The 20513-nt window shown below is 68.0% G+C and overlaps 4 protein-coding genes across 4 annotated transcripts; 2 read left to right on the forward strand and 2 right to left on the reverse strand.

Annotated features, from left to right (window-relative positions):
- Positions 1–554: 554 nt before the first annotated feature.
- On the forward strand, positions 555–3597 carry CHLNCDRAFT_141183 (expressed protein; the record flags this gene model as incomplete). Its single annotated transcript, XM_005843250.1, has 9 exons — positions 555–599; positions 726–942; positions 1098–1273; positions 1447–1471; positions 1608–1894; positions 1999–2134; positions 2248–2506; positions 2584–3408; positions 3567–3597. The coding sequence occupies 9 exons, from the start codon at positions 555–557 to the stop codon at positions 3595–3597; spliced, it is 2001 nt and encodes a 666-aa protein (XP_005843312.1).
- Positions 3598–10175: 6578 nt separating this feature from the next.
- On the forward strand, positions 10176–13934 carry CHLNCDRAFT_141186 (expressed protein; the record flags this gene model as incomplete). The annotated part of the gene is made up of 12 exons (XM_005843251.1): positions 10176–10248; positions 10598–10787; positions 10930–10993; positions 11181–11296; positions 11480–11600; positions 11745–11792; positions 11912–12092; positions 12265–12505; positions 12699–12978; positions 13132–13188; positions 13356–13429; positions 13601–13934. The coding sequence occupies 12 exons, from the start codon at positions 10176–10178 to the stop codon at positions 13932–13934; spliced, it is 1779 nt and encodes a 592-aa protein (XP_005843313.1).
- Positions 13935–14803: 869 nt separating this feature from the next.
- CHLNCDRAFT_9698 (hypothetical protein) lies at positions 14804–15313 on the reverse strand (the record flags this gene model as incomplete). Its single annotated transcript, XM_005843307.1, has 2 exons — positions 14804–14939; positions 15096–15313. Coding segments are annotated over 2 exons (354 nt in total), but the record flags the coding sequence as incomplete, so codon positions are not given.
- A 1442-nt stretch (positions 15314–16755) lies between these two features.
- Positions 16756–20429, reverse strand: CHLNCDRAFT_141188 (hypothetical protein; the record flags this gene model as incomplete). The annotated part of the gene is made up of 5 exons (XM_005843308.1): positions 16756–17081; positions 17254–18114; positions 18222–19470; positions 19673–20260; positions 20355–20429. The coding sequence occupies 5 exons, from the start codon at positions 20427–20429 to the stop codon at positions 16756–16758; spliced, it is 3099 nt and encodes a 1032-aa protein (XP_005843370.1).
- Between the last annotated feature and the right edge of the window lie 84 nt (positions 20430–20513).

Raw genomic sequence — 20513 nt, forward strand, 5'->3', positions numbered from 1 at the left:
CGCGGCGGGAGCAAGCAGCCGCACCCGCCTATGCAGGTCCCTGTGCGGGTCGCTGTAGCGCTCTGCGCGGCCTTGCTCACCCTGATGGAGCTGTGGCGACAGTCGTCCCATCGGTGGGTGGCTCTCCCGCCTCTCTCGTGCCCCAAGCACCCTCCGGCATGGCTCAATTCGCCCCGTCGGTCGGCTTCTGCCCCTGTGCACGTTACTGAATCGATTATTGTGCCTCTGTGCACATGCACGCACTACTGCAAGTCTCAACCCTGCCACTCACCTCGCCGCCGCTTCCGCCGCTGTCCGCCGCCACTCTCTGGTCCTGCTCCGCCTGCAGGAACGCTGCGTCAGCGCTCCAGGTTGTGGGATCACGTTGTGCGGCGCCCAGAGGACGTGCAGGAAAATATGCACAGCTGTCTCGTGGGGATCAAGGTGCGGCAGCAGCTTCGACTCGCCGCCATGCCCAAACTCATCCAGTCGCAGCGTCTGCCTTCCTTCCCGTCCACGCCCTCCGTCATGCATCTCATCTGCGCTGCTCCGCAGGACCCCCTTGGCCAGGCACTATGAAGATGGAGCACCCCAGTCGGGCCTCGTTTGACCGGGTGCAGGTAAGGTAGGCAGCAGGCAGGTAGCAGCCTAATGCCTGCCTGGCTGCAACTTCCACCCGGCTGGAGCATAGCACAGTGTGTGTTGCCCTGGTTTACAGCCGTTGTCGCACCCTGGTGCGGCTGCAGGCCGACCCCTCTCTGCCTGAGAAGGACGCCGCACTGCGAGCAGAGTTTGAGGCGGCACCCTGGCTGCTGCCACCGCGCACCCCGGTGCTCGAGTATGCGGGAGTGCACGAGCTGGACAGGCTGCTGGAGCTACGGGCCAGGCCCATCGGCGCGCACCCAAAGACCGTCACGCTGCTCACCTTTTCAAGGCGCCTGGCTGTCATGATGCAGAACTGCAGTGCGTTGGGCAGCCAGGCGCATGCATGCGCATCCAGCGGCTCGCCAGCCATGCATGCCCAGGGACTCCCGTGCTGGACACGCCAGGCGGCAACACTCCTGATCCCCAACCCCCCGCGCACCCTGCGGCTGCCTTGCTGCCCTTGCTGGCCGCAGTCTACTCCATGGTCAAGTTTGGCGGCGTGCGCAACTACATAGTCGCCGCCTGGGACCCCGGAGACCTGGCGGCCTGCGCCGACCTCAACCTGCCCTGCGCCGACGTGGCCGCCTTCCTGCCTGAGCCCATGGACAGGTCGAGGGATGCAGGCCTGACCGGGTCCCATGATTATCTGGTAGGCCTCGCTGGCTGCCGTGCTGCTGGCTGGTTGGGGTTGCGGCGGCGTGGTGCTTTCTGAGTGTGGGTTCACTCCAGAGAGCATGGGTGCCAGCCGGCAGCTGACCGCGGAGCTCCCTGCTGCAGGTCATTTGCTGGCTGCGCCCCATTCTCCTGGCGCATCTGCTGCAGACAGGCCACGCCGTGCTTTCCACGGGTGCTGCTTGCGCCGCGCTCCCCGCCGCTCCCGTGCACTGCCACGCCCCTCCTTGGCATGCCACTAACCAGTGCTTTGGCAGCAGGCACGGCAGCGCCGCTCGGCTCACAGCCTCGCTCCTGATTGCCTGCTGCAGACAGCGACGTGGTATACATGGTCAAGCCAGTATGGGCGAGCTACCTGCGGTTTGTGGAGGAGGCCGGCGCCGATGCCGCCTTCCAGGCGGAGGGTGGCATCTTCAATGGCGGCAACTACGTGATGCTGCCCACTCCCGCCAGCATCGCCTTTGCCAGGCGCTGGGCGGCCATGGCGCCTCGCATGCTGCGGGAGCGCAACCACGACCAGGATGGGCTGGCATACATGGCACGGTCGGCGTGGGCGGCCTGCGAGGCGCGGGGCGAGTGCCACGCGGCGCGCGCCAATGTGAGCTTGGCAACTGCTGGGCTGCGCTGCTGGGGAGCATGGCGGAGGGGACGCTGCCGCTGTCGACCCGGCTCAGCTGCTGCTGCCGCCCGCCACGCGCGCAGATCACCAGCAGCGGTGCCAGGGGCGGGCCCATCCTCATCCGCGCCTTCCTGCCCAGCTTCTTTGCTTACCTGGACGAGTTCTGCGGCCTGGCTGCCGGGCTGGAGGTGCCCCTGATAGACCCTTGCGACTGGGCTGGTGAGGCCGGGGGGGCCTCCCTCCTGCCATGTGATCCTGCTCCTGCCACCCGCCCCGGCTCATGCAGCCCTGCCGCTCCCTGCCGCGCCCTGCCGATCCCTGCCTGCGTGCAGTCATGTTCCTGCACCCCGTCTGCACAGACCATGCCGGCAAGCTGGCCCTGTTTAGGCGCCAGGGCTTCTGGTTCATAGACGACGGCAAGGCCTCGGGCGGGAAGGAGGGGCTCTGCGCCAACACCACCGGCGCCAGCCACGTGCAAGCGTGCCTCCCGCGGCGGTGGCGCGTGCCTAGCACAGAGCTGCCCCTGTACAGCTGCCCAGAGTACAGCTTAGGGCTGACGCGCGTGCGGCAGACGGCTTCGCCTGCCGCCGGGTGAGGCGGAGCTGCGTGCTGGCTCCTCGCCCACGCTCCGTGCGCCATACTCACCAGTGTGTGGGGCCTGCATGCAGGGCCTGGCTGCGCGTGGGACCTGCGGCGCGCCCAGCGCCCCCGCCGCCGCCCACCTTTGCGTCCGCCCACACTCTGCACGCCATCACATTTGTGACCCGGGAATACCTGGCAGACCCCACCGTGCTGCGCATGTGGCGGGTGGCCAGCAAGCTGGGCACCCAAGTGCAGCCCCTGGTGCTGGACAGCCTGCAGGCGGGCGAGTTCTCCCAGGTTGCCTGGGGCATGCGGCTCAAGGCGCTGCGCGACTTTGCTGCCCGCCTGACCAGGCGCGACATCGTGCTGATGGCGGACGCCAGGGATGCCCTCATCGGGGCCTCCCCCGAGGCGCTCCTCGACACATACAACGACACGGTGGGCGGGCAGCGGCTGGTGCTGTTTGGGGCCGAGCCCCATTGCTGGCAGCACGACCTGTGCCCCCCGGAGGTGGTGGAGGGCTACCCGGAGACCGGCACGCCCTATCGCTTCCTCAACGCCGGCACCGTGATGGGGCCCGCCGACGTCATTCGCCGCCTGCTAGATGCCAGCATCGACTGGGCCGCCGACACCGCCCACCGCCAGCCCGGCTTCCACGACCAGGGCTTCCTGCACGGCCTGCTCAAGGCCGGCCCGCAGCGGCGCCTCATGGCGGTGGACAGCCGCTGCCGCGTCTTCTGCGCCTTCTTCAGCCGCCAGCACGACCTGGCGTGCACCAGGCGCGGGTGGCTCAACACCTACACCGGCACGTACCCGCTCATCCTGCACGGCAGCGGCTTCCTGGCGGAGTTCGTGGTGGGCACGGTGCTGCCCACCTACGAGCGGCTGAGGCCTGGTTCACGTACCTTCCAGTGTGGGAGCAGCAGTAGGCGCAGCAAACGACCGCAGCGTGAGCCAGGTGGGTGCAGGAGGCGGGGGCAGCTGCCGCTGCTGCGCGTGGGCCCTGCTGGCCAGATGCCGCCCTGCGGCTGGCCATGAGCCTGCGCTTCTCACCCCAAACCTGCTGCAGGGTGAATGTGTGGGTGAGGCTGCCTGTGTAAGAAATGCTGCACTCCTGAGGGTCAGTCTGCAGAGAGCCAGCGAGGCGGCGCCACTGGATACAAAAGCGGTGCGTACCGCTTTGGTCTCCCAGCTGGCAGCCGTTTGCCATCGCCAGCTGGCCCCCCTGTTCCTCCATCGCCCTGGTGATGCTCAGTGTCCCACAAAGCAACGCAATTCGCCGAGTGGGGGTGAGGGGCAACAAGCGAGCACATGCACGGGGTGCGTGCAAACTCAAAGAGGGAACATACATGCAATTGCCTCTGATCGGGTTCGACCCCGATTGAAGGCCGGCCGCAATTGCTTGCAAGCGTCAAGTTTTTTCGGCCCCCCTTGAAATTCCCTTCCGGCCGCGGCACATGCCCGTGCAGGCAGATGCTCAAAGCATTGTGCTCTCAATTTGTTGCCGCATGCGCTGTGCGCTGTCTGATCACACTTGCCTGAGCAGGCGGAGCTACAGGAGGCAAGAGTTTTCGGTGTGATGCCACAACTCCACATGCCGGTTGTAGCGGCGCTGCTGTGGTGCTTTCTGGCGTTAGGTGAGCGCTGGATACAAGGAAACCGCGTGGATGTCGCAGCGGGTTGGTTCAAAGCCCACCCACCCACCCACCTCCCAGCGAACCGCGTTTGTCGGACCCTCCCGCCACAGTCCAATTCGCAGCCCAATGCGTGCCGCGTGTTCTCCCAGCATGTTTACAAGCGGGCAGAGCGCAAGGGGACGCGCAGCCTTCAGCAGACACTTGCGCCCCATGCCGCTGCCGCCGCCAAACGCCTGCCGCCGCTGCCGCCGCCTACTGCCTGCCGCTGCTGCCATCCTGCTGCGGTCAACCGCGACACTGGTTCAATTGGTGCATTTTGCTTGACAACCATGCTCATATCTTGCAGGTGCCTTGCCTGGAACAGTGGTCATAGCTGCAGCAGCGGTGGGTAGCCGCCAGCTGCCCGCGCGCGCCCCTGCCTGCCTGCTGTCATGCCACTGGCAAGTCGCATGCATGGAGGAACTATGACATGGTCCTTCGTGGTTCATCTGTTTGCAGCCACAAGGAGTCGAACTGCAGTTGGCATTTAAGCTGCAAGGTGAGCGTTTCTGTGGCGCTGGCACAGCAGCGCACAACTGCAAAAAATACTTTGGGGGATGCTGCACCTGGCTGCACAGGGTGGATCAGCTGCAGCTGCCAGACAGTGTACAGCAACACCAACCAATGCTGCCCGCCCACAAAGGCAGTACACTGACCCCGCCGGCTCGGTCCATTTGGCTGCCTACCTGCAGGTGGCCCCGCCCTAGCAAACAGCCGGCCAGGGCTGCAGGCAGCAGTGCGGCAGTTTGTGGCCCAGATCTCGGGAGTCGCGGCCCCTGCCGTGACGTGGCTGGGGTCTGCCAACGGCACGCCTGGGGCAGCGTGTGCGTCCCTGGAGGGCGCCTGGGTGTCTGCAAGGATACGCGTCGCCACCCAGAATGCCGCTGCGGTGAGCGGCTGAGGGCTGCATGCCACAGCCCAGCATGCAGCCAGCAAGGAGGAAAGCATGCCGTGCATGTGGTTTTGGGCTGCCGACGTCTTCCCTCACTTTGTGGCGTTTGGTCCGCAGGTGAAAACAAGCATAGAGAGTGCCCTGCAAAGCGGCGCAGCAGCAGCAGTGGTGAGCTGGAATGGACTGCTGCTGGTGCTGGTGGTGCGGTGCCAGTCTGGGTCGGCTGGCATTGGCATCTTTAGGCATGGCACTCTGCTTGCTATCAGCAACCAAGTTTGTGGGTTTTGGCACTTCTCTGTCCTGGTGCAGTGGGCAAGCACTGTGGGGGCGCTACCCGCTCCCGCAGGGGAGGCCTGCTTTGGTCCGGCTATCACGACAGTCAGCCTCCTGCCAGGTGAGCCTGCCTGCCCGCGCTTGCTTGCCTGAATGTATCGCTCAATTGTGTCTGTCTGATTGCGGCAGGCTGCCCCATCCAGCGCTCCCTTTAACTCTGTGCAGGCAGTTTCCCCAAGCCGCCACGGCCTCCGCCGAAAAGCAAGCCGCCGCCCCGCCCACCGCCCAAGCGCCCACCACCCAAGCGCCCACCGCCCAAACGGCCTCCGCCTCGGCCTGTGAAAAGTAGACCGCCGCCACGGCCCCGCCCGCCGCCCAAGCGCCCACCGCCTCGCCCTATCAAAAGCAAGCCGCTGCCACGGCCCCGTCCGCCGCCCAAGCGCCCACCGCCCAAACGGCCTCCGCCACGGCCCGTGAAAAGCAGACCGCCCCCAAGGCCGCACCCCCCGCCTAGACGACCACCGCCTCGCCCTGTCAAAAGCAAGCCGCCGCCACGGCCCCAGCCACCACATCGACCGCCACCGAGACCTCGTGGCAATGCGCAGCCTGCTGCGGTGTTGCCCTCCTCCCAGCTGCCCTCCAACCAGCCCGCCATCCAGCCTGGTCCCGCCAGCACTACATGGGCGGGCTCTGTTGCCGGCGTCGCTGCCGCAGGTGCGTGCTGCTTTCATCGACACCAACCCACATGTGGCTGATCAGGCCGGACAAGCTTCGCTAGCATTCTGCGGCAGCAGCATCAAGCCTGCCTTGCTGGAAGGACTCTTTGTTGCAGGTGTGACGAGCACACTTGCAGACGATCAAGATGGCAGCCCGCCTCCACCCTTCCTTGATCCTTCCACTCCGCTGCCACCAGCGCCACCTCCACAGCCCCCGTCGCCGCCACCTCCCTCTCCACCGCAGCCACCCTCGCCACCACCGCCCTCTCCCTCGCCGCCGCTGCCGCCTCTGCCTCCGCCGTCCCCGCCACCTCCCTCACCACCACCGCCCTCTCCGCCCTCTCCACCTCCGCCATATCCGGTTTATTTCGACACTTATTTTCCTCCGCCACCACCACCCCCTAGCCCCAGCCCACCACCACCACCTCCCAGCCCAAGCCCACCACAAACTCCCAGCCCCACCCAAGACTTGGCACCAAGCCCTTTGCCCTACCTCGGTCCCAGCATTCAGCCTTCTGAGCCATTAGAGTCCCCAGCGCTTGCCCCCTCCCCATCCTTCGCATCGGCGCCGTTGCCAGCGGCATCGTCGCCCTCGCCAGCAGCCGAGGGGCCATCATCAGCTTATGGACCACCTACAGCCAGCCCATACTCCTCCAGCCCATACGCCTCCTCTGCAGCTGGCACCTACACACCAGCCGGCGGCGGCAGCTACACGCCGACGGGAGGTGGTTCCTACTCCCCTACCACAGTCGGTTCCCCTTATTCTCCCGGCATTGCTGGCGGGCCAGCCGACAGCTCCCCCAATGCGCTTGCCCCCGGCATGGGAGACGGCGCGCCATCCAGCGGTGCCTTTGCGCCTGGCGGCGCATTCTCCCCACAAGGCGCCTTTGGTACGCCCGCGTGTACTTCTCGCTGCTGCTACCGCTGGTGCACCCTTCTATGCCTCAAGCTGCGCCAGCCAGCCTAGCATGCACCCCCCTATCCCATTCAATGTACTTATCTGCCTCCCCCTGCCTATGGTCCACGCTTCAGAATGAAGCACCGCGCCGGCCCCCTGGATCCCAGATGTGCATGGCAGAGTGAGTGGCTTTCGGCGGCAGCTGCTGCGCCGGCAGCTTCTGCCCTGCATGCTGCCTCGTGGCCTGCAGCAGGCATGTGCCGATGGCAGCCTCAGGCTGCCCACCATGGCGTGTGCCCTGCCCCTGCGCCCGCAGGCCCACCTGCCAGCTGTTTGTTGCAGACAGCGTGTGCTGCATGGAGTACGGCATCATCCAGCACGCCGCCGTCAGGCTGTGGATGGTGTGCAATGCGGACGTGTACTTGCCAGAGCCCAAGTGCCTCACGGGTGGGTGGGCTGGCGGTGGACTCCAGCGGGTGGGGCGCATGAAGGAGGTGCACGGGGCTCGGGCTGGTGGGCGCCACCCGCCAGCACCACGAGCCGCTGCCGGCTTGTCAGGATGCGTGGGATTCCAGCGGTTGCCGGCGTGCCCCGTGGGCTTCCTCCGCCTGCAGTCACCGACGCCGCCACCCAGCAGCCCCTGCCCCTGGCCGACCCCGCCGCACCCTCCGACCCGCTGCGCACCGTGAATGCCACGCTGGCGGATGCGCCTAACGCTCGGGCGGTGGAGATGCAGCTGGAGCTGCCGCTGGCATCCTACGCGTCGCCGCTGGCGGGCGCGGCAGCCCAGCTGCCAGTCACGATCGACCTGGAGCAGATGCGGTGCGGGGGAAGCCTGCACGTGTGTGCACGCATTGTGCTGGGAACACACGCGGGCTGGCAGGCTGGCTTGGCAGCGTGCTGTTGGCACGCTTTCACGTGTGTTTCTGTTGCGCCTCGCCCGGCCACCCCGCCCCGCAGGATGGCGTCGGCAGATGGCCTGTGCAGCCTGCGCCTGCGCACGCCGTGCGAGTGGGGGGGTGCCCTGTACGAGGCTGTGGTGGCGGTGGCGCCCATCCCGGTGCTGTCGGGTGAGTGAGCTGGGTGGGCAGGTGCCACGCTGCATGGCGCCAATGCTGTGCCAGCATGGCAGGCAGGGGCATGCACTGCTGCTGTGAGGAGCATCGCTGAGTGCAGGGTTGGCGGATGTCCCCTGCCGCCTGCAGTGCTGAGCGCCGATGAGGCGGCAGACGTTAGGGCCGCGCTGGGCGAGGATCCGGCTGCAGAGTTCAGATCGGCAACGGCCCCCGCCGCTGCGCCGCTCGCTGCCGAGGCCGCTGCGGCGGCCCCCGCCCCCTCTGCGGTCCAGCAGGGTAGGCGGCTGCTGCAGGGCGCCCGTGCTGGCAGGAAGCTGCGGCAGGAGCTGCTCACGCAGGATGGCGGCGCCATGGATCCCTTGGTGGCAGCAGGAGGCGTGGATCCTGCAGCAGACCTCACAGCCCAGGGTGGGTGGCTGTGGCTGTGGCTGCCTGCCGCGCCCAGCGCTGATACCGACTCTCTGCCGCCGCTGTGCGCTCCTTGCTGCGTTGGGGGCTTGGCAGCGTGCCCCCGCGGCAGCAGGTTGATGGGGGCTGCTGGGCTGGCCTCATCATGTACAGGCACGTCCATCACCACAGTTGGCGGCGAGCTCCCCATGCCTCAAGTCGACCCGAGTAAGTTGGCGGACGCAGGGCACGCCGCCGCTGCTGTGCCGACTCGAGTGTGCCGCTGGCCCAGCGGGCGGTTTGTTGGCTGGCCTGGGTGGCTGGCTATTGTGCGGTGCGTGCCTTTGTGCTCACTCTTGCTGAGCTTCCACCTCTCCTCCCGGCGCCTTGCTGCAGGCGCGCTGCCCGAGCTGACCGACGTGCTTTCCAATGCATACACTGGCGACTTCCTCACAGAGGGCTGGGCAATCAGGTGGGGTTTGGGGGGTAGGAGGGCGGGCAGGGTGCGTGCTGGGGGCATGGCACAGCTGTGCTCATGCGTTATTCATTAATGCAGCATGCCGGTCTGCCTCTGAAGCAGGCATCTCTGCTCAGATGTGCCTAAAGGCATGTGCAACCTGCTCTGCTGCTGCAGCTGGGTGCCCGCCAACACGACCACGGAGAGCTGCCACATGACCACCGCCCCTGAGCTGCCACAGGGCTTCTTAGTGGCAAGTCCAGGCTGCCGCGGGGGCAGCATTGCTTGCTGGGGCAGCCGTGTGCCCACGCTCTGCCGCTGCCACGCTATGTGGCAGCGGCCGCCGCGCCACGGGCTGTCGCTGCCACGCGAGAAGCGATCCCGTTCTGAGAATGTCTGGCCACCCTTTCTGCCCCTTTGTCGCATGCAGGGCGATTTTGAGGAGCTGGTTGGATATGAGGACGACTGCATCCCAGAGTCGCTGCCGGAGGTCGGCGGCGTGGGCCTGCAGCTCTAGTTCGTGCGGGGCGACATGATGACGCCTCCCTACTTTTCTGCTCAATTCTCGCTGCTCATTGCTCTATGATTTCTGCTGGATTCTGCCAAGCTGGAACACCACCGGGATGCGCAGCTGCCATTGTAACTGCACTCTCCGGCTGGTGTAGCGGCACCACCGTCGCGGCGTCCTGAACAGGCCTGATGCGCACCTATTCAACTTGCGACGGTGAGCGCCAGCTGGTCTTGTGCTTTGTAGCTTATCGCGGTGCACCCTGTCCTAACCGATCAAGCCATGGCTGTGTGATTGCGCTTCCTTGCAGGGGGTGGTCATGCATGGTGCTGGACAATGAGAAGGCCCTTCCTGGTGCTCGTCCTGTGCCAGGTGCGGAACTGCGGCATGCCGCCAGGCGCACCCCCATCCGGCAGTGCCGCCCCTCTCCCTGGAGCGCCATTCCTTTGCAAACCACTTCTTTCGGTCCAGTCTCGTTTCGGATGCGCAGCCGCCCCGCAAAACTGTGCTGCCAATCATGTCCTGGACAGTGCGTGCCCCTCCGGCACCGGCGGTCTAGCACAATTGCAGTTGCGTATCAGTTGGCTGTGGTTTGGTTGGAAACATGGACGATATGCCTGGGGGGTCCTACGTGGCTGCTGGACGGAAAAGCTTTGTGAAACCTTCGCTGGTTCTATCAATGACTCCCCAGAAGCGTTATTTGCCAAAAACACTCATCGCCCCCGTGTCCGCGCTCCCCAACCCTCCCAGTTCAAACACCCGCCCGTGTTTCAACCCGGAGACCTCCCCGGTGCCATGACGCGGCGTCCCTTGGCTGCACTAGTCCTGGCGTTGGTCGCAGCTGCCTGCACACGCCAGGCGGTGGCGGGTGAGAAGGGTGCAGTGCCCCGCGTCCTGCCCTCCTACGACACAGCCAGCAGCTGCGCAGCGCTCGGGCAACTGCCCATAGCCATCGCCACGGGGGCGGTCAGCTGGAAGGAGTAGGGGCTGGGCTGTTCCACCTTCTCTGACCGGCAGCCAGCGTCGACCTGGCGCAGCCGCCGCCGCGTCCGGCCCTGGCTAGGGCTAGGAATTCGGGGGTTGCACCAAACCGACCCCACGCAGCAGCAAGAGATGCAGGAAGCATGCCAGGCCATCCCTCATTTTCTCGGCCAGCACCTCTAAGAGCGTCTAGCCACTGACGGGTCCCGGACCGCACGCCGCCGCCCTGCGCGCAGAGACATGCCCCTATGCCCAGCCCTTCCTGGGCTGCGTGCTGAATGTGGGCTGGAAGCTGCCCAACCTCACCCAGGTCCTGATCAGCAAGAAGGCCACGCCGCTGATCACCGTGCCGCCGCTCAACGTGGTGGGCTACCCAGGCGACCCCAACCTGCTGGCCATCCTGCCGCTCAACGGCGCCGTGGACCTGTGAGCGGCGCGGCAGGCAGCCGGCAGGCAGCCCTCAGCTGCATGCTGCCGCTGACATGCTGCACCTGCAACAACTGCCAGCCACATGCGCGGCCCCTGGGCTGGCCACACCATCCCCCCCTGCGCTGCGATTTGGCTGCAGGCTGTTCAATAGCATCCCTCAAAGCACGCACAACTGCTTCGTGCCGGTTCTCCCTGGCCTTACGGTAAGCAAACGCGGCCAGGCCCCTCCTCGATTCTGCTAGCCAGCAGGCCTGCCTGCACTGGCCGGCTCGCGTGTGCACCATGCCCACATGCCCGCCTGCCTGTTTGGCAAACGTGACGCAGCAGGGTGTGCACACAGCGCAGGCCTCAGCCGCGGCTGCTTGTGACTTGGCTGGCATGTGCATGCAGGCCAAGCGGTGGGCTGCCGACCCCGACTCCCCTTACTATAGCTCCTTCAAGGCCTGCTCACGCGCGCCCTGGCCTGACGGCAGCGAGCACACGTTTGTGATGGGCGCCTGGGGCGAGTGAGTTGCGGGCAGGCAGCTCCCGCCAGCGGCATCTGCTGCCACAGCCGTGGCCGCGACAACTGCCTGGCTCGTGCAGACAGCTCCCCTGCTGGCGCTGGTGCCAGGTTGCGACACCTGCCTGCTCTCCAGCGCCGCTTCTGCCAACGCGCATGCGTGTGCCGTCCCTCCCCGCCCACGCAGCCTTTCGAAAATATCAAAGAAGAGGCTCCGCCAGGTGCCTGCTGTGGCCCAGTTCAAGAGAAAGTATGGCAAGATGGCGCCCAAGCTGGGGCTCTGCATGGGCGTCAACCCGTGTGGCATGGTGCGTACGGGCACTGTGTAGCTGGGCAGCTCCGCCGGAGATGCAGCGCTGCGGCTGCGTTGCCAGCACGCCTCCCACGCCTGCCTGCGCCGCCCCCCCCGTGCACATCTGCCTGCTGCTGCTGGGGCCGCCCCTCCCCTGCAGAACATCTTCATCGGGTTGGAGAGGTTTGAGCAGTATGCTACCATGAACGTGAGCCCCGGCAGCTGTCCCCTGGTGACACTCAACTGGCCAGGGGCATCGCGCATGCGGAGCGCCCCAGCCTGGCCGCCGCGCCGCTGCAACCCTGCTGCCATCCCCCTGCGCTGCAGTTTGACTTCAATAACGGCGCTAAGCTCAAGGTGTTTGTGAGGCCCGACTCGTACTACTGGTCCTGGGGCATGAGCATGCTGCCGCCCGCCTGGCGCGCCCCGGGCGCGCCGCCCATGGCGTGGGGCATCGACCCCCTGGTCAACGGCTCGCTAGGCAAGCCTCGCCATGCTGCCCCTGTGTGTCGTGCAGCGCTGCGCTGCGGGCGAGCAGCTGGGCTGTGCCCCACACGCAGCTGATCCTCACAGCATCGACCTGGGCCTCTCTGGGCCGCCCTCGCCTGCTGGCCGCCTGCCGCCGGCGCCTTGGCCTGCGCTCCTGCTCACGCGCCGACCCAGTCGCCCCGGGCCCGCAGGCTGGAGCTCCCCCATCCAGCAGCTGAGCGGCACCACCCTGACCGGCAGCGTGTATGTGGAGGGCCCGCTGCGCGGCGGCTCCGCCTCCAACAACCTGAAGATGTCCTTCATCACCTTTGAGCTTGGCAGCCAGAAGGCGTGGTGGGGCATGCTGCGCGACCTCACGCGGCGGGCGGTGTCCATGAAGCTCCACGCCATGCCCAACGTGCTGCTCTGGAACAAGGTCGCGCTGTCCTTCAGGTGGCCGGCGTGGCGCGCGCGCCCGCTGCCGGCGCTGCGGCTCGCGGCCGTGCCCGCGCTGGCGGCAAGGGCCAGCGCCACCCGTGCCGGAAGCCAGCAGGGCAGGCCTTGCACTTCGGGTCCACCTCCAGCCCTGGCCCGCACAGAAGCACATAAGCCCTCACGCCACCACCGCCGCCCCCTGCCCCTGCAGGGACTACGACAGGTACATCCACATCCGCGGCGCGCAGCTGACCGCCCGCACCTCTGACGGCTTCTTCTGGGCCTCCGCCTACCGCCAGAACATCCCCGCCTACAACCTGGCCCGCTTCATCACCCCGCTGGGCAACCTGCTGGCCAAGGTGTATGTGGGGGCCAAGACGGGCACCACCCACCGCATCACCTCCTTTGAGATGCACGGCCACGGGTCGTCCGGCGCGGCGGTGCGCCTCTGGTTCAAGCCCGGCAACTTCAAGCTGACGCCCGCGGTGCGCGTGGGGCGGGGGCGGGGCTTGGGCTGGCTGGCGCCGCCAGCTGGGCTGCCTGCATCCCCAGCTCTGCACCACGTGTTGGCATGCGGTTGCGGTGGTTCGGAGCAGCTGACGCCTGCATGCGTGCATCGCCGCTGGCCTCCCTTTGTGCTGCAGGCGCGCTTCATCGTCGGCATCCCCACCATCTGGACGGACTGGGCCGCCATCTTCCGGGTGCGCAGCTGCTGCTGTAGGGTGCCGCCTGCGCCCTCCCCAGAGTAGCTGCCCTGGCAGGCTGCCATGCCGGGCGCATGGATGCATGGTGGGTGGTATGAGTCGTGGCCATGGCTGAGGGCTGGGAGCTGCAACCTGCGCCGCCGCTGCACTTGCTGCTGCTGCAGGCACCCAAGGACTCCAACTTCTACAACTCGGTCACCCTCAGCCTGGGCGGCCGCCCCTACCAGATTGTGTTTTGGTGAGCTCGGAGCGCTGGGATGGCAGCTTGAAGCTGCGCACGCATGGCACAGGCAGCAAGCGGCCCGCGCCATGGTCCCATCTGTTCTCCCTGTGAGCCAGTGGTAGGCGCGCGACCCACAACTGACCCCTTGCCCTGCCTCTTGCTCTCCCCCCCGCTGCCCCTTCACAGCTCGCGGGCATCCGACTGCGCCAGCTCAGCGGGCTGCTGGACGCACTGCCACGACAAGCTGCGCGTGTGCGTGCCCAGGGACCCCGCGCCAGACGGCTGCCCCGGCACGCTGCGCATGGGTGCTGCCTCTGCAGCAACGGCTGCCGCGGTGGCAGCAGCAGCAGCGCAGTTGCCGGAGGTGCCAGCGTCGTCCCCCGACCCGCTGAGCGGGGAGGGGGAGGTCGCCATGGCGGTAGCAGAAGCCGGCAGGGAGTGCTCCTGGGACAACCCTTGCCCCAGGGGACGATGCGAGTCAGACTATCTGCAGGAGCGGTATGTCTGTGTGGACCCCTGACCTGATCCCTGACACCACCCCTCCGCCTGCTATGTCTGCTCCCTTGTCCTGCCGCCCTCCTGGCCCTGTGTGCGTGCTTGGCACGCGCCCTTGCCAAGCTATCTGTCACCTCCCATCGCTCCAGCTTGTCCCTCTTGCCTCACCGCTGGCAATGACAATGCCTCTCCCTTGCTCTATCTTGTTCATCAAGTCGCTTGCTTCTGCGCCTCTTCATGACATGATGACATCCTGCCCTGTCGTCAATCTCCTCGTCTTCCTGAGCAGCACCATTAATAGCCGCGTGTCGGTCAAGCTGTGCACCACCCAAGGCCATATTCTACATCTACCTCAACCAATCCCTTTCCTCGGTACTCAAACCCCAGCCACACTGCACGTTGCCGCTTGCCCTGCACCACACCACCACTACACAATCACCGCCGCCACCCAAACCCTATCAGCTAGCACCAAATCTGTCCCCTGTATAGTTGGCAGCCCACAATCAAAGCAGCCCTTGCATTCCAAAACTGCAACAGCCCCCCGCACAGTTGGGCTAGAAAGCGAGCCTCCTCTGGCGAAGTGCTGGTTGGAGCTCCGGCCCCGCCGCCTGCCTCTGCAGTAGCTGGCCTGTAGCTACTGCTGCCCCAGGAGGCGCCGCTGCCGCCGCTGCAGGAACCAGCCCCGGTAGGCCGCAAAGCTGCCCGCGGCGATGCTGCTGCGGATGGCTTTAAAGAATTGCAGGTAGTGGTGCGTGTTGTGCGCCTCCAGCAGCACCTGCAGCATGGGCTGGCGGCGGCGGAGGGGCAATGTTCGGCCGGGAAGAGAACAAGCGGACGGAGGAGGCGCCGGCTCCCAGCATTCCCAATTGGCTTGGGGCAAGAAGCAGCTCTTGCCTGCGCCGTCATCTCGTGCGTCTGCAGCAGGTGGTGCAGGTACGCCCGGCTGTGGCTGGCGCAGGTGAAGCAGGCGCAGCCGGGCACCATGGGCTGCCTGTCTGTCCGGTACGCCAGTGCCCACAGGTTCATCTTGCTGTCGTCCCCGCCGGCATCCGCCGCCGCGTCGGCAGCCTCGGCGGCGCCATCGCAGGCGCCGCCGCCACTCGCTGCCGCCGCGGGCGCACCTTGCTGCTGCTGCCCCAGCTGCTGCTGCTGCTGCTGGCCTGCCTGGGGCGCCAGCGGGAAGCACAGTGCGTATCCGCCGCCGGTGGCGTCTGCCAGGTATCCCATGTCCAGCAGGTCGATACCCTGGGATACCGCCTCCAGCACCTCCTCGGGCGTGCCCACGCCGGACAGCAGGCGGGGCGCCGCTGGAGGGAGCGCCGCCACCACCGACTCCACAATCTGCTGCCGCAGGGCGGGAGACTCGCCCGTGCCAAGCCCTGCCACCACATAGCCAGACACCCCGGGCTGGGCTGCCATCGCCTGCCGGCACACGTGTCAGGCAGCGGGCAGGCATGCAGGGGTGGTGAGGCCGGTGAGGCACAGCGCACGCTGCGACGCATCTCTGGTCACAGGCTTGCTGGCGGTGCCGCCTCACCTCGGCGCAGCGCTGCCGCTCCTGCACGTGCTGCCCGCCCTGCACCGCCGCAAACGCCGCTGCCCCCGCCAGCTCTGGCGCCGCTGCTGCTGCAGCCAGGCACTCGCGAAGCCAGGCTATCGAGCGGTCAACTGCCTTGGTCGCACGATCGCTCCTGCGGACGGCACAGACCCCAAGCGTGCTTGGGAGTGGGAGGCTCACTCAGCCTATGCCAGTCCATTCCGCAACCCCACCACCGCACCATCCCTGGCACACCACACACCCGCGACCGCCACACGCATCCACCCACCCAAAAGGCATCCACGCCCCGTGCCCCACCTGCTATCGCTGGGCACGTCATCTGACAGCGCCACCCAGACGTCGGGCGCCACCGCCGCCACCGCCTCCACGTATTGCCCGGGCGTGACGCGGGCCGAGCCCGTGTGCACAGTCACTGCGCCAGGTGGGTGTGAGGAGTGTTGCAGGATTGTTGCAGGAACGCGGGGTTTACTGTGGATCATCAATGCGAGCCGTTGTCACCAGCCAATGGCTGGCGCTTGGACACAGCCGCCACCTTCCCCCGGATTGCCAAGGTGCGGCTGTCGCTCCGCAAGTCTGCCGCACCGCTGCCGCGCCATGCCGCGCGGCAGCACCCACCTGAGGCCCACTCGTTGGTGGCCTGCCGCATGGCCCCGGCATACTCGTAGATGGCCGGGTCGCGGGCTGTGGCCACCAGCACATGGCCGCCATCCAGGGCCAGGAAGCGGCGGGCGCCGCCGCTGAAGCCGCGCAGCACCTCTGGTTTGGGCTGGGTCAGGCTGCAGGCCAGGCAGGGCCGGCGGCCGTGAGGGGAGGCTGACCTTGATGGGATAGGCAGGCAGACACTCAGCAGCCTGCTGGCTGAAGGGAACCAGCTGCGGCGGGCAGCCACCGGGCCGCCCGCTTGCCCCGTGCACTCACTACTGCAACACGTCCAGCTGCACGCCCTGCACATCCGGCTTCAGCTTCTCAAGCAGATCGGGGGTGAGGTTCAGCGGGGAGCCCCGGTGCGTGTAGAGGAGCAGCCCGGGTGTGTCGATGGTGCCGCCCGCAGTGCTCAGCGCCCCGCAGCGGGCCTGGCCCTCCGTGCTGCTCACAGTGAATGACATGGGCGCAGATTGCGTGCAAAGAGCCCGCTGACTGGAACTATGTGCAGCAGCATGCTGCGCCACGCTGCCGCCGCCGCCTGAGTTGCGAGCGTAGGTCGCCACAGCTGAAAGAGAGGGTTACAAGTGAATGAATGGGCCGACCGCCGCGTGATGTCAGGCCTGCTGCCACGGGAATGTGCTGCTCAACCCTGCTGCATGGCGGCCTGCTGCATGCGCGCCAGCACGCGGTGCCGGGCACTCTTGGCCATGTAGACCACATCAACCACGCTGCACCCCGGCAGCCAGCCTGGCGCGCCACCGCCACCAATGCTGGCCTCTGCGATGCTGGGGTGGTCTGTGGAGCTGCCAATGGCGCGGGCCCAGGGCGCCAGCAGCAGCGGCGGCGGCAGCGGCGCGACGCCCGCCACGGCTGGCGGCGCCGGCTCCAGGCGTGCCAGCCGGCTCAGCGTGGTCAGCGTGAGGCGCGCCGCCCCGGGAATGGTCACCAGGTCATCCATGGCAGCAACACCTGAGGTGGCGGCAGCAGGGAGGAAGGACTCTGGACGGCGGCTCTGCGCAACTGCCAGCCAGGAGGGAGGGTGCCGTCCAACGCACCCCACACCCCAAGCGTGCTTTGGAACAGAAGCGGTCCTTGTGCTGCATGCTTCAGGCATGCTGCTGCAGGGCTGCTGGCGACTCACCGCAGCTGTCGTCCACCAGCAGGCCCCGCAGCAGCGTGAGCGCCTCCTGCACCACGCGCAGGCGCTGCTGCCAGGCCGCCTGCTGCTGCAGCAGCGTGGCGCCGCCGCCGCCGCCGGCCGCCGCAGATGCCGAGGGCCACTGCGCGGGGCACAGCAGCATCAGGCTCGCGTCATCCCCTGGCAGCGCCGAGGCCGCCTCTGCCAGTTGCACCAGGCGTTGCGCCAGCATGCAGCCGGGCGCCCCGCAGGCATCATCCAGCAGCAGCGACACCAGGATGCCGTGCTGCCGCTGCTCCCGCAGCATGGCTACCAGTGCCATGGCGGCACGCGCCGCAGCCACGCCGCCGCCGCCGCCGCTGCCGCCCGCTGCCGTGCCGCCGTCTCCGTCGCTCGCTGGCGCCGACCCCGTGCTTCCAGCGGCAGCGGCGGCAACAGCAGCCCCGGCGCTGCCATCGCCAGAGGCGTGTGCGGGCGTGCCGCCATCCAGCACAAAACTCTCCAGCAGGCGCTCTGCGATGGCTGCCGCGCCGATCCAGGGGCCCGACCCCGCCTCGCCGCCCTCGCCCTCGTGCGGCCGCACATCGAGCTGCATCGGCTGCGCATCGCCGTCGCCGAAGCCCGCGCCGGGAGCCGGCAGCAGGGGGCGTCCGGGCGTGGCGCTGCCGCCCGCCCCCTCCTGCCCGCCGCTGCCGCCGGTGGCAGCGGTGGCGGTGGGAGGGCCCGGCTCGCCACGCGCGGCGGCGGCCTGCCGCAAGCCGCCCTCAAACAGCGCAGCCAGCGCCGCATCCTCCAGCAGCAGGTGCAGCAGGCGCAGCGCTTGCAGGCGCAGGGGAGGCGCCTGCATGAAGAGCTCCATGGTGCCTGCAGGCGCAGGCAGGCGCGGCGCCAGGTGGCGAGCAGGCGTGAGCAACAGACACAGACCGGCGTGGCATGGTGGCAGCCGCATGCGTGCATGGGCCTGCACAGACCTGTGGTCAAGACAGGGGCCAGCACAGCCCGTTGCCCCTCCTCCTGCATCGCCCGGGCAACCTCCAGGATGGTGCCTAGGGCGCCGGCTGCCACCCCCTCGTGCCGCGGCCCCAGCACCAGCGCAGCGCTCAGTGCCACGGGCAGCAGCACGCCGCCGCTGGCGGCGGCGCCGGCATGCAGGCCCGCAAACACAGGCGCATGCCGCTGCACCAGCAGCGCTGTTCCAAGCAGCGCCGCGCCGCCTCTGCTGCTGCTGCCGCCGCTGCCGGACGCAAGCGAGCTGCTGGCTGGGGCTGCTGCTAGTGCCGCGCCGCCGCAGAGCCGCACTCGGCTGGACAGCTGGCGTGGGGCGGCCGCACCTGCCAAGCCGCCGCCGCTGGCGGGTTGCACGGGTGCCAGTGCCGCCGCCTGGCAGCCCGCATCCAGCTCAATCAGGTGCTGCGCTACATGCAGCCCGGCCGCCAGCAGCTGCAGGCGCTGCTCCGGAAGGTCGCCGCCGCTGGCGCCCTGCAGCTGCGCCATGCTGGCCGCCACCAGGCTGCCGATGCTGTCTAGCAGCACGCATGGCGGCAGCATGCTGCACGCCACCTGCTGCACACGCTGCGAGAAGGCCGCCACAAACGCCAGGCTGTCGGCATCCCGTGCCCGCGCCGCCGCCGCCGCCAAGCGCGAGCGCAGCAGCAGCGCGGTGGAGGCGGCTGCCGCGGCGCCGGCGCCGGCGCCGCTGCCGTCTGACTCTGGGCCTGCTGCGGCGCCCGCCAGCAGCGCCATGCTGGCATTGCACGCCGCCATCAGCTGCGCCACCAGGCTGGCGCTGCTGGTGAGGCTGCTGGCTGCCGCCATCACAGCAGGGTCCAGCATGGGACCAGCAGCAGCAGCAGCAGCGGCGGCGGCGGCAGGGGGAGCAGGCACGGCATCAGCTGCAGCCTCCACCGCAGGTGCCGCGGCCACCGCTGGCGTCGCGCCGGACGCCGCCGCTCCGCTGCCCGGCTGCCGCCGCTTCTGGCTGCCGCCACGCTGCGCTGCTTCCGTGGCGGCGGACGAGGCCTGGCCAGCGCTGGGGCGCTGCTGCAGCGAGGCCGCCGCCGCTGCGCTGCCGCCTCCCGGCTCCTGGGCCGCCGTCGCAGTGCCTGCCGCCGCCGCCTCTTGCGCCGCCTGCCTCTGCTGCTCCCGCAGCTCCGCCAGCGTTGCATCCGTCTGGCGCAGGCGCTCTGTGCGCTCGGCATACTGCCGCCGTAGGTCTTCCATCTGCCGGGGAGCAGGGGAGGCCAGGGATGCAGGGGCTCAGCAGCAAGTTCAGCGCCACCTCACCCGGTGCCACTGTCCTTCACCGCATGCAGGGTGGAGAGCTGGCAGACACCCGGGCAACAACGGAGCCCGCCAGCGAAACAAAACGCACGCCTGCACCTGCTCCCCAGTGCGCCGCCACAGCAGGCACCGCAGCACCCACCTCCGCCTCCTTGAACGCCAGCTGCCGCTGCATCGACTCCAGCTGCCGCTGCAGCTCGCCCAAGGCAAAGGAGGGCCGCTGCGGGCCCGCCGCCGCCGCCCCGCCCGGACCCGCCGCCGCCGCGCGCTCCAGCTGCGCCTTCTGCTGCCGCAGGGCAGACAGCTCGCGGTCCTTGTGCTGCACATTGGACGCCAGCAGCTTGTTCTGCCCCTCGCTGCGGCTCAGCTCCGCCTGTAGCTGGGCCACATGCGCCGCCAAGTCCTGCGGGTGCATAGCACCGTTGCCGTGCGGAGGCTGCGCCCACTGCTGCTGCCCGCTGCCGGCTCCTGGCGGGGGTGGTGCGCCGCCAGAGGCAGGTGCCGAGCGAGGCGGCGGTGCCTGCTGCCGCGGTGGCTGCACCAGCGGCGGCTTGTGTATCTGGCACGCGGCAGGGCCAATGCCATTGATCTGCTGCAGGGGCGCGGCGGACTGCTGCTGGAAAAGCCCAGTGGGCGGCAGCTGGCCTGCTGGCGCCTGTCGTGGTGGGCGGCCACCGCTGGCGGCAGGCGGCGCCAGGTAGGGGCTGCTGGGCTGGGAGCCGCGGACGGGCTGCGGCGGCAGTTGCGTGTGCTGCATCAGGGGGTCGCAAGGCCACGTGATCAGACCGCTGCCAAGCAGAGAAGAGGGTCGAGCGGCAACCCACCTTCTCCTTGTGCTGCGCCACCAGCTGATCGATGACGGAGTAGAAGCTGTCATCCATGTCCTCGTCTGAGTCCATGGCGCTGCAAGAATGTCAATCTCAAGCAGCAATTGGCCAGTTCAATTCGCTGCTGCAAACGATGGACGGGTGGGGGGGGGGTGG

Source organism: Chlorella variabilis (genome assembly GCF_000147415.1).
Source record: "Chlorella variabilis unplaced genomic scaffold CHLNCscaffold_32, whole genome shotgun sequence".
NCBI lineage: Eukaryota > Viridiplantae > Chlorophyta > Trebouxiophyceae > Chlorellales > Chlorellaceae > Chlorella > Chlorella variabilis.